Source organism: Castanea sativa, chromosome 6, assembly GCF_040712315.1.
Source record: "Castanea sativa cultivar Marrone di Chiusa Pesio chromosome 6, ASM4071231v1".
Lineage (NCBI taxonomy): Eukaryota > Viridiplantae > Streptophyta > Magnoliopsida > Fagales > Fagaceae > Castanea > Castanea sativa.
The window spans coordinates 34,605,259-34,629,744 of NC_134018.1; the positions used below are offsets into that span (position 1 = coordinate 34,605,259).

General features: G+C 37.5%; 2 protein-coding genes across 2 annotated transcripts; both read left to right on the forward strand.

The window, feature by feature from the left end:
* Positions 1-7,148: 7,148 nt before the first annotated feature.
* On the forward strand, positions 7,149-8,297 carry LOC142639844 (uncharacterized). Its single transcript, XM_075813980.1, has 2 exons — positions 7,149-7,384; positions 7,505-8,297. Exons 1-2 carry the CDS (start codon positions 7,149-7,151, stop codon positions 8,295-8,297), a joined length of 1,029 nt encoding a protein of 342 aa, XP_075670095.1.
* Positions 8,298-9,637: 1,340 nt separating this feature from the next.
* Positions 9,638-9,982, forward strand: LOC142639845 (uncharacterized). Its single transcript, XM_075813981.1, has one exon. The coding sequence runs from the start codon at positions 9,638-9,640 to the stop codon at positions 9,980-9,982; it is 345 nt and encodes a 114-aa protein (XP_075670096.1).
* Positions 9,983-24,486: the final 14,504 nt, after the last annotated feature.

Here is a 24,486-nt window from a genome sequence, read left to right on the forward strand (position 1 = left end):
GCGGGATCCAGAAAACTAGTGAAGACATGGCTATGTGAAGCTCGTAGGTAGCAGGAACTTGGAGGGTTCAAGTACATTGGGTAAATTAGGCTTGGAGGATCATTTTGATATTTTTGTACTCTAACTTTATTCACTAGTGGATCGATTTCGACTTGGATGGCCGCGGAGAGGTTTTTCACTGTGTACTTCAATTTTCTCTTCAATAATACGTCTCGATGTTATCTTATGTTTTCATCTCTCTCCCTTATTCTTTAAGCTTTACATTTATTGTTTATTGTACTTGCTTATGCCTTAGAGAAGTGTTCCGGTTTTATTACAACTCATTTACTCTTGTTCCGCACTTAGTTAAGTTAGAGTAAAAGTAATCAAGTCGTAATTTAAAATTGGAGGTCTAAATTAGCTATAATGTTTCACACTATTTAAGCTTTCAATTGGTATCAGAGCAGATATACTTTTTGGATTTCATTATCCTTGTGTGATCCTAGACCCAATTTGAGATCTACGTACTCTTCTATTTGGATTTTTTGCATACAAACTCATAGTTCATGACTCCAAGATCCACTCTTAAAAAATTTTCCCAATAACTAGATTGTAAATTAGATGCAGCAACTTCACTTTAATCTTCGGATTTTTGGTATGCACACCAATCTCCAATTGATGCGTTAAGAGAGCTTGGAAAATTCCAGACTTGTGTACAAGTACATTGCTCTCTTGTGTGTGTAAAAATGTTCTCTAGAGCTTGCTTATATAGTGTACTTGAGATGCACATAACCCTAGATCCAACGGTTGAGAAAAAATAATGTACATCTGATTTGCACTATTTTCTATCAATCGAGATTTCTTGACTCTTCCACTCTAAGAACCTTGATTTTTCTTGAGCAAATTCCTATCTGATATTAATTTAATAGATAAACTGAGTTCTAACTATTGCAATTGTTCACGATTTGCCAATTTGATAATATAAACCTAACACGAGTGGACCAACTCTCATTCCAATCTCTGTATGACTGCTCGATTCATATCATGAGCTCATTGGCCATGGGACTTGCACCTTTTTCTTTAGATTTCTTGGATTTTCTATGTTAAAGAAAGTGCTCTTCAAAGATTTGTGAGAAAATTTTGATTTTTCTCCCAAAAAAAGAGTGAAAAATCGATATTTGTTTGTACGTGAGAGTGAATGAGAGTTAAGAGAAGATGCAGATAGATTTTTTGTTTGAAAATTTTTTTATCTGTATTTTATTTGCATATCAAATAGAAAGAAAGAAGATAAATAAGATATTGAAATTTGAAAATTGATCAAGTGATAAAAATTCATTTATCGTGGGTAAGAAATTATTAAAAAAAAATTAAAATAATATTTAAATAGAATAGAGAACTATATGCAGTCTGATGTAAATGCATGCAAATAGCATGTTATTTTTTTTTAATGGAGACTTTAGTTAGAATATATATATATATATATATATACCTTTTTCTTCTTCTTAATTAACTGTTTCACATTTGCTAGTTTTTATTTTATTTTTTTTAAAGTAGTCAATTAATAAAAAAATTAAGATATGTAAAACTAAAATAGAATTTTATAATCTTTTCTAATCTTAATTATTTGAAAAATATTTCAACTCCTTAAAAAAATGAAAAATATATAGAAACAAAAATGATTGTTGCCTTGTGTTATTTAATGTTCTTTATTTTTGTCGTGCTATATTTATATTTGTAATATAGTAAAAAAAAATGTTTAATAAACCAACCTTATAATTGAATTTAATTAAAAAAAAATTAAAAAAAAACTTCAATAATTATTTCTATCAATTGCTTAAGTTAGTTAAATTGACTAAGCTCAAAAACAGAGTGCACCTAATTGAAATTAAAATCTTCAAATTGAATTGAGACTCGTAATTAATCTGTTAAAAAATATGTCATTTCTTTTTTAGAGAAAAGAAGGAAAGTCATTTTAAAATTTAATAATTCCTTCAATCCATTCAAAAAAGCATTGCTTTATTATTCTGAATAAACGAACTAACATACATAACACACACACGCATATACATACATGCGCGCGCACACACACACATACATATACATACATGCATATATAAGGTTATATTGAAGTTAAAACTTTGTTGTCACAGGATGGAGGAACTCATGGGCTTTAAGGGGCAATGGTCCCCCAAACGTTTTTTCTTAAAAAAATATTGGTATTTATGCAGTAATAATTTTAGCAATTTTTATTTTAAAAAATAATACTTTCTCCCCTTAACAATATTATTGATTTTTTAAAGAGTAATGCTATAACCACAAATTTTTTTACAAACTGTTGAGATAACAAATTCTTACTAGTTCGTATCTGGGCATGCCACTTACATTTTTTTTTTACTTACCAATAACAACTAATCACATTAGCAATTTTAAATAAAAAAAATTATAACTCTAGCATTTTTTTCTCCTTTTAAAGGCTATTAAAAATTTTATTGATTTAAAATCTAAAACAAAATATAAAAGCCTTAAAAAATGAACTCAACATCAAAACTTACCAATAGCAAAGCTAAAAAAAATTAAAAATTAAAAATTAAGCCCAATATACCAATTTTACCCAAAAAAAAAAAAAAAAAAAAACCTAGGCCTTTAAAAAAAATGAAATAAAATAATTTTTTCCTTGCCCATGCCAACCCCCCCCCCCCCCCCCAAAAAAAAAAAAAACTCTCAGTGGCCAAGCAACACTAGAGCCAGGTTTCGAAGCTGCCACACACAGTTAGTAGCAAAGCCACCCCTTATGAGCCTATGCTAAATTCTTTAAAGATCTAATATATGTCTGTTGTACCATACCATTTCTCCACTTTTAGGTCCTGCTTATACAATTTTTTTTTCTCACTTTTGGGCATCCTAAACTATCTTCCTAATTTATTTTTTCCTTTTTAAAGTAAAACTATGTTCCTGATTGATTCTAGTAACTGTGACATTTGAACCCTTCTAAGCAAGGAAGAAAATCTGGAAGCTTATAGTACCAAATAGAATTCTACATTTTTTTTGGCGTGCTACGAAAGATTCGCTCCCTACCAAGTTGAATTTGAAAACTCAGCATATTCCTGTCGATGACATTTGTGACGGCTGTCGTGATCACATGGAATCCCTCATGCGTTGCCTATGGTTATGTGTTCAAGCTCGTTCAGTTTGGCTGTCTGACCCAAGTTTTATGTTTTTGGTTCAAAAGTAATGCAGGTCTTTCTTTGCGCTCTTGGTGGTTCTGTTCAGTGAAGGGTCTGCTTTCAGGTGAGCCCTGTTTGCTACAGTGGCATGGTGCTTGTGGCAGAGGAGGAACAAAATGAGGGAGCATCAAAACACCTGACAGCTACACAAGATTGGGGACAACGCTAAGAGCATTCTCATCTGCTCTCTTATAAAAAATGTCATTTTGACACACCAAAAGCCTATTTTATCATTTTAACACACCACTTTACAATACTTCATTCATCAGATATTCTATTTTTTCCTTCAACACATTAAAATAATATATCCAACACATTAAAATAATCTCTTTTGCAAATATATATACATATACAAAATCCTCCACCACCCACACCCACAGATCAACTGCCACAACCCACAACCACCGACCACCCCCACAAAATCAACCACAACCCACCACCACCACCCAAAGGTACAACCCGCCACCACCAACAAATTTCCATTAGCCGCCAATATACAGAGATAAATGAGAGAAAATAGCTGAACTCCAAGGCAAGGCCGACCCACCCACTGCAGCCGCTAACCCACCCGCTACCGACCCACCCACCCATCAACACCCCACATCCCACCCCACCACCGTCTCACACCAGAACTACCACAGCAGAACACCAAAGCCACCACCACTGAAAACAAAAACAAAAACAAAAAACACAACCAAATTCACACCCACCCACCGTCGACCCATCCACAGGCCGGCCCACCCACAACCGAATTCACACCCAGAACCCAACCAATCTGCCCATCACCATATGAACACACCCACTACCGAACCCACCCATCAAATCACTGCACACACACACCAAAAAAAAAAAAAAAACCCACAGCAACACTGATCGACATCAGGTGGCGTGGTGAGGCTGAACAAAAGAGAGAAAAGCAACAACAATGAAAAGAAAAAAGAGTGAAAGAAGAGATGGTCCTTGGCGTCTAATCCGAATGTCTGAGGAAGAATGAGAGAGGAGAGAAAAAAAATGGAAAAGTGATGAGAGAGGAGAGAGAAAAGAGAATAAAAAATAATAAATCCATATAGCATATTGATCCAAACCGTGCCAAAGATAAGACGGTACTGTAACATGTCTCAAAATTTTGGCACATTTAACACACCTCATGATGCTCTGTTTTTTGTGTTTTGGTGTGCCAAATGCCAAATATTTGACATTTGGCACACTTAACAAAGCTGATGAGAGTGCTCCAAGGAGCTAATTCGGGATTTTTGGGATGCTAATCATATGGAGCAGTAGGGTCCTGTCTATTGACCACCTGTCCACTGGGCCCCTCCACCTAAAGCTAGCTATAAAGCCAACTTTAGTGCAGCACTTTTTGACAGAACAAGCTGTGTTTGGATAAGCATGGCGTTTCGGGATCATTCAAGTAGTGTTATTGCAGCCTTAAGTTAAAGGTCAAGTCCATCCACTCGGTTGAGTTGGTAGAAGCTTTGGTTGCAAGCCTACATGGTGGGCTACAGTGCTGGCTAAGGAGCTTAGGTTGTTTGATGTCATACTTGAAGGAGATTGTCTCCGAGTAGTTCAAGCTCTAAGGTGTTCTGGTTTGGAATGGCAATGGGTCGGGTTCGGGGCAGGTTTCTTTATGCCCAAACCCGACCCGCGGGCCTGACTCCAAAACCCAAACCCGCCCTGTTTATTAAACGGGTTTTTTTTCTAACTCCAAACCTGCCCTGTCAGGCTCCACGGGTCCCGCAAGCCCCGCCACCTCAGGCCCAATCCGTGGCCCAATCAAAAAAAAAAATTTGTCTGAATCTTTAAGCCATGTAGAACAGAAACCATCACAAGAACAATGCAAAACAAAGTAAAAAGCACAAAAATTCTACTCAATACTACAGATCAGAGTCGAAGACCATAAATACAGATCAGATCTTTCATCGAAAAAAACAAAAAAATACAGATCAAATTAGAGTCTTAAACCTACCTCTATTTCAACCCCTCCAAAACTCCAAAAACAAAACCATGAAAAACCCCCCAACAGATCAAAGTTTGAGACCTTAAATACAAATTAGATCTTTCATAAAAATAAAAATAAAAATACAGATCAGATCAGATCAGTCTAAGCCTACCACTATTTCAACTCCTCCAAAACTTTAAAAACAAAACCATGAAAAACCAACAAAAATCCCTCCTTTTTCCAATCAAGGCAAGGTGAGAGAGGAAGGAGTGGCGTTTACAGCGAGGTGGAAGAGTGAGCAGCGTCGCAGAGATGGAGGATTGAGCGGCGTGGTGAGGGAGGAGCTAGCAATCTCTGCGGCATGGTGAGGGATGAGTGAGCGGCTAGGTTGATGAGTGAGTGGCTCGGTGAGGGAGGCAGGGACCGACGAGACTGGTGAGGTGGAGGAGAGACCGGCGGCAACAAGTGAGAGAGAGAGAGAGAGAGTGAGGGAAAAGGAGGGGTGGCTGAGAGTGATGGAGAGAGAGGCGACTGAGGGTGAGAAATTAGGGTTAGGAATATGTTTTTAGAAGTGGTAAAGTAGTATTTATACCTAGGTTTTAATTTATTTTTAATAATATTATATATACGGGTCGGGTTTGGGCTGGGTATGCATAATACCCGGACCCGACCTGGACTTGTTTCGGGTTTTTTATTTTAGACCCATACCCAACCCTATTGTAATCAGGCCGGGTAAAACCCGACCCATTAGGGTCGGGTTAGGCTGGGTACCCGAGGGTCGGGCTTGGATTGCCATCCCTAGTTCTTGTCGATGTAACACATTGTTTAGGCACATTATTGAGAAGTCTATGAGGCTTGGTTATTCCTTACAGCAGTGTCAGTTTTAACATGTTCGTCAAGAAGAGAATAGGTTGGCTCATGGTTTAGCTAGAAGAGCAATTTCAATTGCAAACACTATTGTATGGGTAGAAGAGCCACCTTGTAATTTGGAGCCTGTCATCCAATCTGATTTGTCTTAATTTTTTAGTAAAATGTTTCTTACTTTCTTCTCAAAACAGATCTTCATAATTAATTCTCGTAACTGAAAATTTCAAAGTCTTCATCCGTTAAAAACAAGCTTGGGCAAACCTTATTATTGATCAAAAGGCATTTATCTTTGAATTTTACTAATGTGTGCCCTTATGGCACAATAGTATACTGATGGGAGTGACGAATTTAACTTCCACGGACGAAATCATCGCTGTCGACGAAGACAATCCCTGAGACGAGCTTGTCTCAGACGCCCACATCAATGACGCGGATACCCAAAGCAATTAATACAGGCAATAATATCTCAAACGGTTACAAAACAGCTGTTTAGACCGTTGAACGCCTATTGAAGTCCACATTACAGAGCAAGAGGCATTATCAGAAGAGGCATTAATGCCCCAATCACCACCACAATGGCTAGAGGCTGTAAAAAACATATATAAGCTCCTCACAAGCACCAGAAAAAGGTACTTAGACACACTGAGAAATACTACTTGCTATTTTTTATTATATTGCTTAATTTTTTCCTTATATTAACTTTGGCATCGGAGGTGTTGTGGCAGGCACCACACCGGTGACCATACTAGCAGGACCACTTCATCGATTTTACTTCTGCGGGAGCTTGGGTTCGAGTTCATCTGGACGACTCCACTGCGACTGACGAACTTGTGCTTCATCAGTTTGGCGCGGTCTGCGGGAACGACTTTTTCGTACTACGGTTCGAAAGCATAGTTTCTACCAACTTCAATATTCAAATGGAGTCCAACCAGGATTCAATGGCTTTAGCCCAGCAAGTCCAAGCTCTTGCGGCCACTGTTGAAGAGCTCACTAGGCAGAATCAGGAGATGTGACAACGGCTTTAGCAGAAGGAGAATCAGTCCAATGCTATCCAAGAGGATGAAGGAGATAGCCATGGGAGAAGCGACCAACAAAGGACCACTACTCCAGACAAACAAAATTCTGATCTTCTTTAAAAAATGAAGAAGGAGATGGACGAACGAAGAAATGCCATTAAGGAGAAGACAGATCAGAGCCTAGATAGAATGGTCAGGGCAACATATTCTCCTTTCACCGTGGTAGTCTTGGAACGACCAGTGTCGACGAAGTTTCGGTTGCCTCAGCTTGAGCCTTTTGACGGGCTTAAGGACCCCCAGGATCACCTTAATCCCTTCAAGACGACATTGGGCCTCCAACAGCCCCCTGATGAAATAATGTGTCGTTCCTTCCCTACCACACTTAAGGGAGCTGCAAGAGAGTGGATCACAAAATTGCCAACCTCATCCATTGATAGCTTCGAACAGTTAAGTAGCGCTTTTCTGCGCCATTTCGTCAGAGGGCAACGTCCTAAGAGACCAACAGACCACCTACTCACTATTAAGCAAAGGGAGAAAGAAACCTTGCGGTCATACGTGAAACGCTTTACTCGAGTAACCCTGGAAGTGGACGACGCTGACGACAAAGTACAGCTGACGACCTTTAAAGCAAGGCTGAAGTCTAAAGAGTTTGTGGTTTCCCTGGCAAAGAATCCACCTAAGAAAATGGCAGAAATGCTCTTAAAGGTGCCAAAGTATATGAACGCAGAAGATGCATTAGCAGCCATAGTGGACGAAGGAAAGCTAGGAAAAGAAGGAAGGAAGGAGGACGAACGCAGGGGGCAAAAGAGAGAATGTCCAGGTCGTCGAGGCAGTGACAGAGATAAATGGAAGGACGAAAAAGCTCCACGAACGGTAAAATTCACCCCTCTAATTATGCCCGTTGACAAAATTTTAACGCAAATTAAGGATGAACACTACCTCAAATGGCCAAGACCTTTACATTCGTCCCCTAACGTGCGTGACAAGAACAAATATTGCCGATTCCATAAGGATCATGGACACTACACGAAGGATTGTCGGGATCTGAAAGAACAAATAGAGGAGCTGATACAGAAAGGAAAATTGCAGAAGTATGTGAAGAAGGGAGAGTCCAACAGGTTCAGAGACGACAATAAGAGCCAGCGCGAATCCTTGTCCAATTATGAGGATCGTTCGTCCCCACCACCCCAGGATGTGATCGGGGAGATAAGTACGATTGCAGGGTGGCCATTCGCGGGAGGATCATTCAAATCCCTTAAGAAAGCATGCTAGAGGCAGGTGAATAGCGTCCATATGATACCCTCATTCAAGCAGAGACAGACGAACCAGGACATATCTTTCAACAATGAGGATGATAGGGGAGTGAAGCAGCCACATAATGACCCCTTGGTTATAATGCTCACAATTGAAGGGTTCAATACCAAGAGGATCCTCATAGACAATGGCAGCTCCGCAAAAATTATCTACTTACCGGCCTTCCAGTAGCTGAAATTCTTGGGATTCATGGTGGACGTAGGTAATCTGGGAAATTCTTGGGATTCATGGTGTCTCAAAGGGGAATAGAAGCAAACCCGAAAAAGGTACAGGCTATACTCAACATGACTTCGTCCAAGACCGTCAAGGAAGTCCAAAAGCTCACAGGAAGGGTTGCGGCACTCAATAGTTTCGTTTCAAAAGCGACGGACAGATGCTTGCCCTTCTTCAAGACGTTGAAACAGACTTTTGTGTGGACGGACGAGTGCGAGGCCGCATTTCAAGAACTTAAACGTTACCAAAGTAACCCACCCCTCTTGAGTCCGTCCAAGGAAGGGGAAGATTTATACTTGTATCTGGAAGTATTAGCCACGGTCGTAAGCATAGCATTGATTCGAGAAGAGGGCAAGATGCAAGGGAGGAAAGAATGCAGAAGTACCTCAGACTAACGAAGCATTTGATTCAGGAATTTGATAAAGTTGAATTTGTACAGATCTCGAGCAGTCAGAACGTCCTAGTGGGCGAAGTTGCAAAGATTGCATCATTGGAAGAAGCAACAGTAGATGCAGACTTGATGCTAGAAATCCAGAAACACCCAGTATTAAGGAGATCCCTACATTTGCAATCCAGAGCACAAGTAGCTAGATGACGCCAATCATATCCTTCCTTCAGGAGGGACACCTCCCTCAAGACACTAAAGAGGCCAAGAATGTCAGAAAGAAAGCAGCCAGGTTCACGATCCTAAACGATACTCTGTACAAAAGAGGTTTCTCCATACCATACTTGAAATGTGTGGACGAAGAAGAAGCCAAATTTATTTTGAAGGAAGTTCACGAAGGAAGTTGCGGAGACCACGCAGGCCCTAGATCGCTGGTAAGTAAAGTTATCAGAACAGGTTATTTCTAGCCCAAAATACAGGAAGATGCAAGGAACCTCGTCAAGAAGTGTGACAAGTGTCAAAGATTTGGTAACGTTCAACGTCTTCCAGTGGAGAAATTGACGACCATATCTTCCCCTTGGCGTTTTGCATAATGGGGGATTGACATCGTCAGCCCATTGCCCCAACGTCTTTCAGGCTCACTTATGGCACCAAGGCAGTCATCCCGGTCGAAGTAGGGATAACCAGCATGAGGTGAGAAATGTTCAACGAGGACAGTAACGACGACAAGCTACGAGTCAACCTGGACTGTCTGGATGAAGTGAGAGACAAAGCCTCTGATAAGATGACGAAGTACCAATGGAAGATGGCTGCATACTACAACAAGAGAGTGAAACTCAGACGACTTGAGATAGGAGACCTCGTCTTACACAAGGTCACCCTAGCAACCAAAGATCCCACCCAAGGAAAGCTCGGCCCTACATGGAAAGGTCCATACAAGGTTGTCCATTATTCCAGACAAGGCAGTTACCATCTGGAAACCCTCGACGGACGGAAACTCCCACGACTATTAAACATTGAGCACTTGAAGAAATACCACCAATAGATGTAACAGGCGATTGTATTCATTCTCGAAAGCAATAAAAGAATTATTCAGCCAATTGTTTTAATATGTGCAGGCTTTATGATGCAAAAGACAACTAAAAATGGCTAAGTAACAAGATTCCGCCTAGACAGATGTAAGTTACTGACGAAGTCAAGCGATTGATAAGACTTAAGTCACAAGAATGGCTAAGTAACAAGATTCCGCCTAGACAGATGTAAGTTACTGACGAGGCCAAATGATTGACAAGGGCTTAAGTCACAAAAATGACTAAGTAACAAGATTCCTCCTAGACGGATGTAGGTTACTGACGAAGTCAAGCGATTGACAAGAGCTTAAGTCACAAGTAACAAGATTCCGCCTAGACAGATGTAAGTTACTGACAAATCAAACAATCAACAGGTTCTTAAGTCACAAAAATGGCTAAGTAATAAGATTCCACTTAGACGGATGTAAGTTACTGATGACCAAATTAACAAAGTCCCTAAAGGGTGTAAATTGCACCTAGACAAGTACAAGTTCGTCACAGGATGCAAGCTACTCTGACGGAATCAAAGTCACAAGCACATAAGTGAGCATGCAATTGATGTAGAAGGAAAAGGCTACAAGAACATAAACCACAAGTAAGAAAGCATGGAGTGGTTAAATTAGCTCAAGCCCAAAAATAGTAAGAAAATATCATTGTTTTTCCAAACCAAAAGCCGATAAACATTGGGCCAAAGATATTGTTCTCAAAATAAGCCCAAAACATAACGGGCAATATAAAATAAAATAAAAAATAGAAAAAGGAATTTCTTCTGCAAACGACAGGTTCAGGGATCAACAGCAGCATCTCCAGCAGGGGCATTCTTAGGAACATCAACTTTTGGAGCAGAGGAATGAGCAGCTTCGTCAACTGCCATCTCTTTATCCACCTCATCCAAGTCTAAGCTTTCCATATTCACCCTAGTGGGATGCTTGACAAGGTACCTCCTCAGAAGTTCAAACCCCTTAAAATACCAGCTGAAGAGAACAGTGTTGAATTCGCCAGTCTGCTGAAAAGCCTCAACAGCATCAGTAGCAATCGTTTTAATCCTCTCCTTGGCACCCAGAAGTTATTCGTCCTTCTCCAGGACTAGTTGATGCTCAGCTTTAAGGTCATCACCCAAGGTCTTGACTTTCTCCTTTAAAGTAGTAGACTCGTCCATAGACTCGATAAGCTTCTTCTTTAGTGTAGAATTCTCCAACTCTAAGGCCTCTATCCTGGATACCATAGACGCCACCTTGGCCTCCTAGGTAAGGTACTCAGAGGTTATATGAAGGCTCTCTCCCAGCACTTGAAAAGAAAATTGAGGCTGTTTATGCAACGAAAAGGAAGAAGAATGAAACTAAAAAAAAAAGTTGCACGAGCTCTTTACCTGAACAAGTTTATGGACATGACGAGTTGCAACCTCATTAAAAGGCACGCTGAAGAAGACCTTTAGGTCCACGGTAGTGACGACCCCATGCGCCCTCTCCATCGCCAGCTTCTCATCATCCCAGATGGAGGACGAGTGAGAATCTGCCTTCTCCTTCCCTTTGTCAGGTAATCACGGCCTTTTGGAAACAGGAGTGGGGATCTCCTCAACCGAGGTAGCAGGAGATGTTGTCCTCGTTGTTTCAGTACCTGAAACAACGGGAGTACCAAAGATAGTTGGATTGACGGAGGGGCCCTTCCCAGTGATGCGCACCGTCCTCTTCCCGAGATTGGACAGCGGCTCATCCTTCTTTAACCTCATTTTTGTGTACAGATCCTTATCAAACTTGGTCTTCATTTCTGCAAGAAGGAAGGCACTCATCAAAAAAAAAAAAAGAGATAATTAAAATCAAGCTTTTGCAAGAGTCAACACTGACGAACTTGAAACTTAATCTTTTGTTTCTTTTTCTCCTCAATGTCAAGGTTGCGCAGGACAAGGGCAGAAGGCTCTGGGCCAAAACAGTAGAGAGAGAGAGAGAGAGTCCTCGGGTCCACCAAGTCGTCCCAATCTTCAATTGTCTTTACGTACGCGAATGCTTTCTCCACCCGATCTTTGTACCTACTCTTAAGCTTGGGTCGTCTCTTAACTGTGCAAAACAAGGAGTAAAAGAGTTAGCAACTACAAAAGCAAACGCAGCAAAACTCAAATGACAAAAGAAAATAATGACACACCTAAGGTTGGGGCTCCCTACCGACGAAGTAACCTCAGAAGATCACCCTAAACCCCATCGAAGGGAGTCTCAAAGTCGTCCCCAGACACAAAGAAAAATTTGGACTTCCAATACCTGAAAGACGAAGGCAAACCCCTGACGATCCTAGTCCTTCGCTCCCATGGCACCAACTCATAGTACCCATACTCCTTGGACTCTTTCAATCGATACAGATAGACAAGTTCATCTACTTTAAGCTTGCCTCCGTCCGTAGCAGCCAACCATATCCCCATACAGCTGACCACTATCGTCCATGAATTGGGCATAAGTTGCCCAGGAGCAATACCTAAATGATCTAGCAGCTCCATGATGAATGGGTGGATAGGAAACCTCAGCCCACAGACGAAGGCAGACTTAGAAAAACATACCTCCCCGGGAAAAAAATGACAAACCTGATCCCTTTCAGTAGGCAGACGAACCCTAACCCGATCTGGGAACTGGAATCTGTCCTTAAACCTACCCAATGTTTCAGCATCCAATGCACACCCTTCCTCGAGAGCGTGAAAAGCCCTAACCTCTCGAAGCGTAGAGATGGCAGTATCTTCCTCCGCCGAGTCATCACTAGACAACAGCCCAGTCTCGAGTTCACTAGACCTAACGTCAGACATTATTCCCCGCTCTTTCACCAGACCCTCGAACCAATCAACCGATTGACAAAGCAAAGGCAACAGATCGGCTAAAGCAACGCTAAGGCTGTTGCCCTCAAAAACAAAATTTTCAAGGTTCGGAAAAACTCCTAAAGACCCCCCTAAACGCACAAAGAGAAAAGAGATCGAAGGGCAAGCTATCCTAACTTCAGAGCCACTGACCATGGAGAAACCAACAAAACCAAGGAGAAAGACAAGTCCAAAAACCCAAAAGAGCCAAAGGAACAAATGCGCCAAAGAAGAAGAAAAAGAAATAAAAAATTTAGCATAGGGAGCGCTAGTAAGGGAGAAGAATCAAAAGGAAAGATGAAAGACATACCTCAAAACGGAAAAAATGGGAAGCTCCACCACGCACCAGCTCGGAATGAAAAATCACAAAGGGAGAAGAAAATACTCAAAGCAATGATTGGGAACTTATAAAAATGAGGAGAATAAAAAACTTAAAAACTAGAGCCCAAAAAACTGAAATACAGCAGGAAATCCAAGGGTCGAGCAACTGAAGCATTAACTCCACCAATCGAAATGAGCCACGTGGCCACGTTGCGTGTGGCGCAGCCACTGCGCAATTAATGCGGAGCGAAATCCCAAGAGCCATGTACAATCCATAAACCTTTCAAATTCCATGATCGTCAATAAAACATGACGACCGTAGAATCTGGGGGCAACTGATGGGAGTGACGAATTTAACTTTCACGGACGAAATCATCGCTGTCGACAAAGACAATCCCTGAGACAAGCTTGTCTCAGACGCCCACATTAGTGACGCGGATACCCAAAGCAATTAATACAAGCAATAATATCTCAAATGGTTACAAAACAGCTATTTAGACCGTTGAACGCCTATTGAAGTCCACATTACAGAGCAAGAGGCGTTATTAGAAGAGGCATTAATGCCCCAATCACCACCACAACGGCTAGAGGCTGTAAAAAACATATATAAGCTCCTCACAAGCACCAGAAAAAGGTACTTAGACACACTGAGAAATACTACTTGCTATTTTTTACTATATTGCTTAATTTTTTGTTTATATTAACTTTGGTATCGGAGGTGTTGTGGCAGGCACCACACCGTGACCATACTAGGAGGACCACTTCATCGATTTTACTTTTGCGGGAACTAGGGTTCGAGTTCATCTGGACGACTCCACTGCGACTGATGAACATGTGCTTCATCATATACTATTTTCTTTTAAAAAAATTATTGAAAATTGAAAAAAATTTATAATTTGTACAATTCTCCATAAAATATTTTTAAAAATGAAAAGTTTAATTGGGTGTACTAATAGCACATACTAACCGAACATTTTTATCTTTTTATCAATTGCTTTTCATCTCCAAAAGTCAATGCTGAAATAGTAGCCGCCCATTTGTGGGGTCGGAATTAATTATATTCTGCCTAGACCAAGACCACGCCGCATGAGGAACAGTTACCGTCGTCACAGGTCATTAGTGCTAATCCTATGTCAAATATGCTACATTATCTGTCTTCGCCTACGTCTTCCACACCTGACGTGTGAATTCTGACACAATCGATTCGAAAAGTGCTCTTTGCCCACATTGTGTCTATATATATATATATATATATATATAATTTATCTTTGCCCACATCAAGAATGTAATTTGTCTTGTTATACTTGACCACCGGCTACATGGACGAAGTCAGAACTTAAACTTAAAGATAGCAGCTCTGTTGACTGTGTGTAATGACTTCGGCGTTTGACTTTGTTGCTACTTAGTCGTTTAGCTGCTAATTGTTTAAAATTTTTTAAAGGATCAGATTTTTTGTTTTAAGTAAAATTGGTTGACCAGACTTAATTTTTTTTTTTTTTTTTTTACTATTGATAATTTATGTTGTTGTACTAATATTTTTGGGTTTGTATATTTATATTTTAGATTTTAGATTTATAAATATTTTTTAATGGTCTTTAAAATGTAGAAAATTTTTGAACTATAAACTTTTTTACAAATTATTGATAATGTAAGTAGTGAGCCCAAATGCGAACCAATAAGAATTTGCTACCCTAACTATCTATAAAAATGTTATAGAAAAATTTGTGACTATAACAATACTCTTAAAAGAATCAATGATATTTTAAAAAAAGCAAAAGTGTAATTTTCTAAAACAAAATTGCTAAAATTAGTACCTATATATATATATGTATATAATAATAATAATAATATTTTTTTAAAAATGGGGGGCCATTGCCCCCCTAGTCCAACCATGGCTCTGTCCATGCCGGGCTATGACCTGGTCTGAACTCAAAAAAGTTTGTTTGGATGGAGGAAGAGAGATATGATTTAACGTAATTTGTTTGAGTTTTTTTTCAAGAGGGAAGGAAATTGAAGGGGTGTGGTGGGGGTATCATCTAATTCTGAGAAACTTTCATATTGGGTGGAGCCCATATGCATGGGCGGCTCTAGGAACAATTCAGGGGGTTCATTTGAACCCCATGAGCTGGCCTATATATATAATTTTTTAATTTATTTTTTGACCCTTCTAAAATAAAATTTTGAACCCCCTAGACCTAAATATTTTTGAAGCCTAGCTGAAATGAACTTGATTTGATTATCTTGACAATATCTTGGTCTTTAAAAAATAAAAATAAAAACACAACATCAAACCAATTTTACCTAAAATATGGGTGGAATAGTAAGCCTAACAAGAAAAGTATAAATTTATTCTTCTTAAAATTAAAAAAAAAAAAATATCATTTAGATCTTAAAAAATTTGAAATAAACTAATACATAAAGGTTTATTGTATTTAGATTCCGCTTGGAGTTTACTTAACAACAATAATTCTTATGTTTATTGTATTTAAAAACAATGGATGATTTCCAAGATTTAATCTTAGCAACAATAATTAGTATCCTCATCATATAAATAAACTATTATAAAAAAATCGTATTAATAAACAATATGCATTAAACTTATAGTTTAACTTACATGAAAAATGTTATGTTTATAATATTTTCACAAAAAATCTTTAGTAACAAATTGTTACTGATGAAAAAAAAAAAGAAAAAGTAATTTCAGTAGTGAGTTTAAATTAGAACTAATAACAACTTGTCACCTAAAATTATTAGAAAAATGTTATAAAAATTTTGTAAATATAGCACTTTGTAATAAAAGAAATCCCGTAGACTGCAAGATTCATTTTTTACCCAAAATGCATTTTCTTATGGACCCCCCAAAAAATATATCCTAGAGCCGCCACTGCCCATATGTCAGTGAGGGAAGTATCTCATATGCCCATCTCACAAGATATTAGTTTTCTTAACTTCTCATTTTTAATGCATAATTCTATCATGTTTACATTATTATTATTATTATTATTATTATTATTATTATTATTATTAGGTTGGCTAAGACTCTACATGAGTATTTGTAGCGATAGCCTTTTTACTAAGTATCATACTAGTATTCTTAATTGGTACAAAGCATTATCACACGGGAGTGTAGCTTGATAGTAGGAGTCTTTATCCCAGCACCTAGAGAGGAGCAGTTCAAGTAATAGCCTCAGTAAGGCCCGTGTGGTACATATGGTATTACTCATTACCGTCCCGTGGCGTGGGTTTAATGAGTCCACACCGAAAACCTCCTTTTTTCATTCTAAAAAAAAATAATAATGGTGGAAAGCATTATTGGTGAAAATGTTCAAAAGGTTAATAATTTGCTTATTAATCATTGTAGTCATTACCTGACTATTTGATGTAGGATCAAGCATTATTTTGAGTTGATATATCTTGTTGTATATTTGATTGCACTATATTAATTTTTATCTGCATGTATCTCATACGATGATGTGTTTGTTCATTTATTTCAGGAAAGACAGGTCTATTGTTATGATTAATTTTGTGTTGGTCAATTCCAATATTTGCATTCATTTCTAATGTAATTGCAATATTTCCGTTTATTCATTTTATTTGAGTTGTAATTGTATTTAAGTTGAAGAGCTGAAAAAATAAGTTCAAAGTTTTGCATTAAGGAACTTGGTCAAGCGAGTTCATTCAAAATTGAAATTCTATTACATAGAGAAGGTTGTTTGACAGTGGCTAGAAATCTAGATGGAGCAAGATTTCCATAACTTTCCATATAAGATTTTCCCAATTATTCTTGTAGCCACGACCAACCTTAATTATGTTCAATATAAGAATTGAAATAAAACCCAAAAGTTAGAGAATGAAGGTTGAGCTTATTGAAACCCTAGAGAGAAAACCTTGAGGACTCCTATTTTTGGTTAAATACATGTTTGCATCGCATACAAAACATACGCAGCAGAAAAATTAACGGATCTACTTCATTCGCAATTGTTAACATGTACTATGCAAATTTCAGAATTCAAGAACAAGAGAGCATACTTTGGTGTGGTGAAATTCAAAACAAAAGATCAGAAATGCTTAGGAACACTTTTAATCTTCACTCCAGTTCCACTTTACGCCCAAGAAGTGTGGTCTCTCAATCAGTTTTCAAAAGGAGAATAAGAGAGTGTCTCTCATTCACATACACACCATTTTATAATGATGTCACACTTACTCAAAATTCTGTATGTTTCTCCCTTTGTATCTAACTGATTATCTAATTGGGCTAGCCTTTTGGGCCTTTCCAATTGGGCTTTAGTGTATGGTTTGGAGTGAGACCAAAAGGGACCAATAAGACACTAGCTCCAATGGGTCTTGGGCTTTTCTGTCAACTCTCGACAAGTCTAAAGTTACCATTAACTATATTTAATACAACTATATAAATATAGTTGCACTCTAGGTCTTATTTATAAATTATATCCTAAGACTTTATAATACATGCAACTCCTTCATAAAATATTCGTAGTAATACAAAGTCATGAATATAGATTGTCACTTTGTAAATTACAACATCTTAATTCCTGCGTACCCGATTTAATCCTCTATATTATGAAATCCAATTTCATAAATATATACTTTAGTAACTCTTTACTAAAGTGGTTAGGCCTAACACTCTGAATAACCAAACCCATTAAACTTATCTCAGGGGAATATTTTATATCTCTGCTAAGAGACTATGAATTCCATCTTGAGAATATATGTTCCATCAACACTAAATGTGGCTGCCTAACATACTGAGGTTTTGATTGTGTCTTTAGATCTCACTTCTGATATATCAAAGCAACCTACATTTTATGATCAGGTATATTATCCTCTCAAAATTAAGAGTTCATATAAATAGAAGTTGTGAGATTTATTATTCATTTGACAGTCGTTAAGAGAATAATAACTCTAATAGCGGTCTAGTTCAATATATCTTAACTCTTAAAACATATCAACATACCAACTAGAAGTCTCCACTTCCATGATCAAGACAAATCATCTTAGTTGATATGTTATAGTCTTCACAGATGAAATGCTCAATTTCATCATCGACTATGAACTATAATTCTGAGTTTACAAAGTATTTGTGATTTATATCTTCTGTGACTTTTTACATAAATCACATATTATGCATCTCATGGACTATATGATAATGTCCAATATTCATTTTACCATTATTTTAGATTATAATAAAACAACTTTATTAATTACGACATTAAGTGATACATAATGTCATACATAGCATCATACAATAGGATTTAAAGGCACACATCCTAACAATCTCCCACTTGCCCTAAAGACTATTGTGCACTAATCTAAATCTCATTCCCTCCAAATGTGACTCAAATGTCCTTTGGGGCAATGTTTTGGTAAAGGGATCCGCTAGATTACTTGCACTATCAATCTTTGCTACTACTACATCTCCTCGAGCAACAATGTCTCGAATAATGTGGTACTTTCTCTTAATGTGCTTTCCTTTCTTATGATTCCTTGGATCTTTGGATTATGCAACTGCTCCACTATTGTCGCAAAACAATGTGATGAGAACTTGCTCAATTCTCACAACACCAAGATCAGAAAGGAATTTTTTGAGCCAAACAGCTTCCTTTGCCGCTTCACAAGTAGCAACATATTTAGCTTCCATGGTGGAGTCCGCAATACAAGATTACTTAACACTCCTCCAACTTATGGCTTCACCTTCCAAGGTGAACACACAACCTGAAGTGGACTTTCTGAAATCAAGATCTGATTGAAAATTTGAATCTGTATAGCCAATGAGAATCAAATCCTCACTATGGTAAACAAGCATATAATTTCTCGTTCTCCACAGATACTTGAGAATATACTTTACAGCTTGCCAATGTTTTGGTTTTGGATTTGATTGATATTGGCTGACCATGCCAACTGAATAACAGATATCCAACCTACTACATATAATGGCATACATGAGACTTCCCACTGCAGAAGCATAAGGAATTTGCCTCATCATATTTTCTTCCTTAAGAGTCTTAGGCCTTTGGTCATCAAACAGAGGAACTCCATGTCTAAAAGGAAGTAATACTTCTTGGAGTTTTGCATGCTAAACCGTTCTAGAACCTTATCTACATATCGAGCTTGTGATAAACCTAACATCTTATTCTTGCGATCTCGCCAAAGCTTAATGCATAGAATAAAGTTAGCTTCATTCAAGTCCTTCATATAAAATTAGCTTGACAACCAAACCTTTACTGAAGACATTACCCCTACATCATTTCTAATGTGTAGAATATCATCAACATAAAGCACTAGGAATATTACTACTTTGTCTCGATTTTTTTATACACACATGGTTCATCAAGATTTTGTTCAAAACCAAATGACTTGATTGTTTGATCAAATATGATGTTCCATGACCTAGATGCTTGCTTAAGTCCATAAATGGACATTTTCAACTTGCATACCATATGTTCTTGGTTCTTTACTATGAAACCTTCCAGTTGCATCATATAGATTTCTTCTTCACGATTTCCATTAAGAAATGCAGTCTTAACATCCATTTGTTAAATATCATAATCATAATAAGCAGCAATGGTTAAGAGAATTCTGATAGATTTAAGCATGGCTACTGGCGAAAAAGTTTCATCATAATCAATACCTTCTTTTTTTGTATACCCTTTTGCCACTAGTCTTGCTTTAAAGGTTTCAACTTTTTCATCTATCCCTCTCTTCCTCTTGTAAACCCATTTGCAACCAGCAGGTTTAATACCATTAAGCGTCTTTATAAGATCCCAAACTTGATTGGAATACATAGAATCTAATTCAGATTTCATTGCTTGGACCCAATGATGTGCATCTATATTATTCATTGTCTTTTCATAAGTGTAGGGATCCGATTCAACCTCTTCTGAGATAGCTTCATAAATTTCTCCCAAATATATAAATCTTATAGGAAGCCGAATAATTCTCCCACTACGTCGAGGCACCTGTGTACTAGGCATCTCATAAGTAATATCTTGTGGTGTATCTAATACAGCCACATCATCTCTAGTTTCATTCATTGGTTGTTCAACTACAGGTTCATTTATTTCATCCAAAACAACTCTACTTCTAGGAGTATAATCATTCATATAGTCATTTTCTAAGAATTTAGCATTTGTGCTAACAAACACTTTATTATCCTTATGACTATAGAATAAACCTCCAACAATTCCTTTTGGATACCCTACAAAGAATACCACTTCTGTTTTAGACTGTGACTTGTCAAACTTTCCTTTCAACACAAGTGCTGAACAACCCCAAATATGGAAATGTCTCATACTAGGCTTACGCCCAGTCCACAACTCTACAGGTGTTTTAGGAACAGACTTTGAAGGTACTCAGTATTTAAGGCATATCACCAAAAGGAAATTGGTAGAGTCGAATAACTCAACATGGATCTAATCATATCTAAAAGAGTCCTATTCCTTCTTTCTGCTACACCATTTTGTTATGGAGTTCTAGGTGCAGTCAACTGGGATATAATCCCATTTTAATTCAAGTAATCCTTAAAATCCCCAAGAAGGTATTCTCCACCTCGATCAGATCGAATGACCTATATGCGTTTACCTAATTGATTCTTAACTTCAACCCTAAACTCTTTGAACTTTTCAAAAACTTCGAACTTCCATTTCATTAGGTACACATAACCAAATCTAGAGTAATCATCAGTGAAGGTAATGAAATACTCATAGCCACCTCGTGCTTGGATTGACATAGAACCACATACATCTGAATATACTAGTTCTAGCAACTCTTGGGCTCTTCTACCTTTTGCATTAAAAGGTCGTTTGGTCATTTTACCTTCTAAACAATATTCACAAACTGGAAAACCATCAAAGTCCATGGGCCCTAAGAGTCCATCTTTGATAAGTCTTTGAATTCTATTTGAATTAATATGACCCAAACTCAAGTGCCAAAGATATGCATCACTTGTAGAATGAAACTTTCTCTTTAATGATTTTATATGAGAGTTATTATCTAATTCAGAATTGTATAATTCATACTTATCAAGAGTTAAAAAATAAAGACCATCAACAATATTGCCAAAACAGATAAACACTTTACCCTTCTTTATTACAATATTGTCTTTCAGGATAACACAATATCCATGTTTACCTAAATAAGTTGAAGAAATTAAACTCCTATGAACATTAGGTACATACAGATATTCTTCCAATATTAAAACTCTAGATTCAAAACATAAATTAAACACTCCAACAGCTATAACTGGAATCCTACTCCCATCAGCCAAGATAAGAAACATTTTCCTTTCATTCGGCTTTTAGGTCTCCTGGAACCCTTGCAAAGAATTGTAGATATGATTAGTACAACCTGAATCCACACACCAAGAATCCGTGGGATTTTGTACCAAACATATTTCAAGAAGAAATGAACTTTTCATACCTTTATTCTTGGCAGCTCTAAATATTGGACAATTCATCTTCCAATGTCCTTTCTCACCACAATGGAAACACTTTCCTTTGGTTTTCTTTCCTTTGTTGGCAACTCCTAAGGCAACTTGTTTACTATCTTGCTTGGCGAAGTCCTTCTTCTTTTTCTTCTTACCCCTGCCTTTCGACTTAGGTTGAAAAGTAGAAGCTTCAGCTATATTGGCATCAACACTAGAACTACCAAGGATGCCTTTTGCCGTTACCAACTCATTCATTAGTTCAGACAATGAATAAATATTTTTGTTTATATTATAGTTAATTTTGAATTCCTTGAATGATTTTGGTAGTGACTGAATTATCATATCCACTTGGGGTTCTCTATCAATATCGGCACCTAAAACTTCTAATGTATTCAAATTAGAGATCATTCTAAGACAATACTCCCTCACTGAAGTACCTTCAGCCATTTTGGTATTATAAATTTGTCTCATAGTTTCTTGCCTTACCGAACAGCCTTACTCACCAAACATCTCCTTTAGACTTAGCATAATGTCCGAAGCCAGTTCTACATCCTGCATTTGATGTTGTAGAACATTTGAGATAGATGCTAGGATAGCACTTGACCATCTCATTAGATATCTGCCAACGATCATATCGTTTTTTTTCCTCAAGAGGAGCATCTAGTGATGGAAAACTAGGACATGATTGAGTAAGCACATATTTGTGCTCTTCAGCAATAAGAACAATGTCCAAATATATTTTCCAGTCAACATAGTTGGATTCAGTTAGTTTGTTTTGATTAAGAACAGCAACAAGTGGGCTAAATGATGCCATGATTTAAATATGAAAATAATAAACATGAATATAATAAGTAAACTGGACATTATCAATTTAGAATATAAACATATAGTATGAAACCTTAATAAAACCATAATATAATACATGCAATGACAACCCAATCTCATATTTGATATCCCTCAGCATAGAGTGAATATTAACTACTATGATTGATTGAAAACTATTCTCATTATTAGTGCTATCATGATAACTCTTATCAAACACTAATAATATGTCGTTTTACATTTGGCCTCTAAATAATAATAGTAAGAACTCAGCATAGAGGATACTATAATATTTAGTCTAGTGTATACCATTGTCTAGAATCATGTGTAGCCACATTTCATCCCCTTAACAAGCTTATTTTGTAGTACCATGATACAAAACACCCTCCACATGGAATGCAAAGCTTGAGGCTAAGACAAGGTATTTGATCAAACCACTATAAACCAAGAAATTCAATCTTGTAGGACCATGAAATAAATATTCTCCGCATGGAATGCTAAGCACGAAGCAAAGACAAAGTATATATTTTACACTACTATGAACTGACAATGGAGGCCGTGAGATCCAACCCTTGTATCTCTCTCCCACTAGATGTTTTAAAAGAAAGGTTTTTAATTTGTAAACACGTGTAATCTAATCACACACAATCTTGCATTTTATACATTTGAAAATGTTAGGACATATATGATTTGATGTTAGTAACATATGTCAACATTTTATATATGGCTAATCCTTTGACAAAACGTAGTTTACTTGTAATTGGGTAGATCTAGGATGTGTTTAATACTTCAAGAAACAAGGTTTCAAGTTCAAGTGTTAAAGCCGTGCAAGTCTGTCCAAGAATCAAGTAAGGAAGTGTTGGATTTTAAATCTTGACAACTAGTATCTATCGAGGTTTAAAAGCTGCTGAAGCCCATGGCTCGACAGCTAGCTCGTAGATGGGTATCTATCGAGGTTTATGAAACTCAGTTTTTCAGAGTTGTTTTTCATCCTATCCACGAATATATGTTTGGACTTTCTTTTCTCACAATCCTAAACATATATAAGGATTATTTTGAGAACCGTCTAAGGTTGTGTGAGTATTGAGCAACGTCTAGTTCATGCAAATTATGACCGGAGACAATATTTGCCCTAGTTCTTCTTTCTCTTAAGGAAACTGCTGTGTTTGTACACCGTAGGGTTTTGTGACCAAGCAACTTCATGATCTTCATCGTGTGATGAATAGAAGAACTTTGCAGCTAACATCCTTCTCAAGTTGGTGATCAAGTCACGCACTGGGATCCGCGCATCTATTGGTTAGTCACGTACTAGGAGCCATGCAATACAAGGAGAGATTGTCACTACAGAATAAGTCCAATTGGGTATTGGGGTAAGGGTTCAATTGTAGGTTGGTATAAGGTACTGGGATTCCGTTACTTGTAACTACTTGTTTTGATAATAGTGGATTCTCGGGAGTGGTGACCTTAAAACCCGGTGAGGTTTTTGCCTTGGAGGTTTTCCCCATTCGTAAACAAATCACCGTGTCATTTAATTTCCGCTACATATTTAGTTCTTTGGTGATTTATTTGTGTTGCCACATACATTGCATGTTAATTTGATTAATTAATTAAATTTGGCTAACTAATCAATTAATCCATCACAATGGGCCAATACATTTTTGGCCTATTAGAATACACTTAGAAAAAATTCAAAAATTCCCTTTCAAAGGCATTTTCGCGAGAATCTTGAGACTAAGCTCTTCCCACGAAAATGAGTTAAAGCAAAATAGTGAAAACACAAAATTCAGACAGAAACTTTCGCGACTGTTTCGCGAGTAAAGCTTACCCGTGAAAAGTTTTGTACTTCAGAGGCATTTTTCATGAGTAACTTCGCGAGAAGGTAACCCGCAAAAAATGGGTGTTTTCAGTTTTTAAAGGGAAGATGTAGACAGTTTTCAACGGTTTTTCATATACAAAGAACCACCATATGAACATAATAGATAGAATTTGATATCAAAACTAAATTTCATTGACGCTATAGCCTTAAAGATCAATTTAACATACTTAAATTCAAATTTAAACAA

What these genes read in the sequence shown, in the direction of transcription:
- LOC142639844 (XM_075813980.1), top strand. Translation starts at nt 7,149, where the DNA reads ATGAAGAAGGAGATGGACGAACGAAGAAATGCCATTAAGGAGAAGACA. An exon ending in CAGCCCCCTGATGAAATAAT is followed by an intron (nt 7,385 to 7,504) that starts GTGTCGTTCCTT and finishes CCATTTCGTCAG; the next exon opens with AGGGCAACGTCCTAAGAGAC.
- LOC142639845 (XM_075813981.1), top strand. Translation starts at nt 9,638, where the DNA reads ATGTTCAACGAGGACAGTAACGACGACAAGCTACGAGTCAACCTGGAC.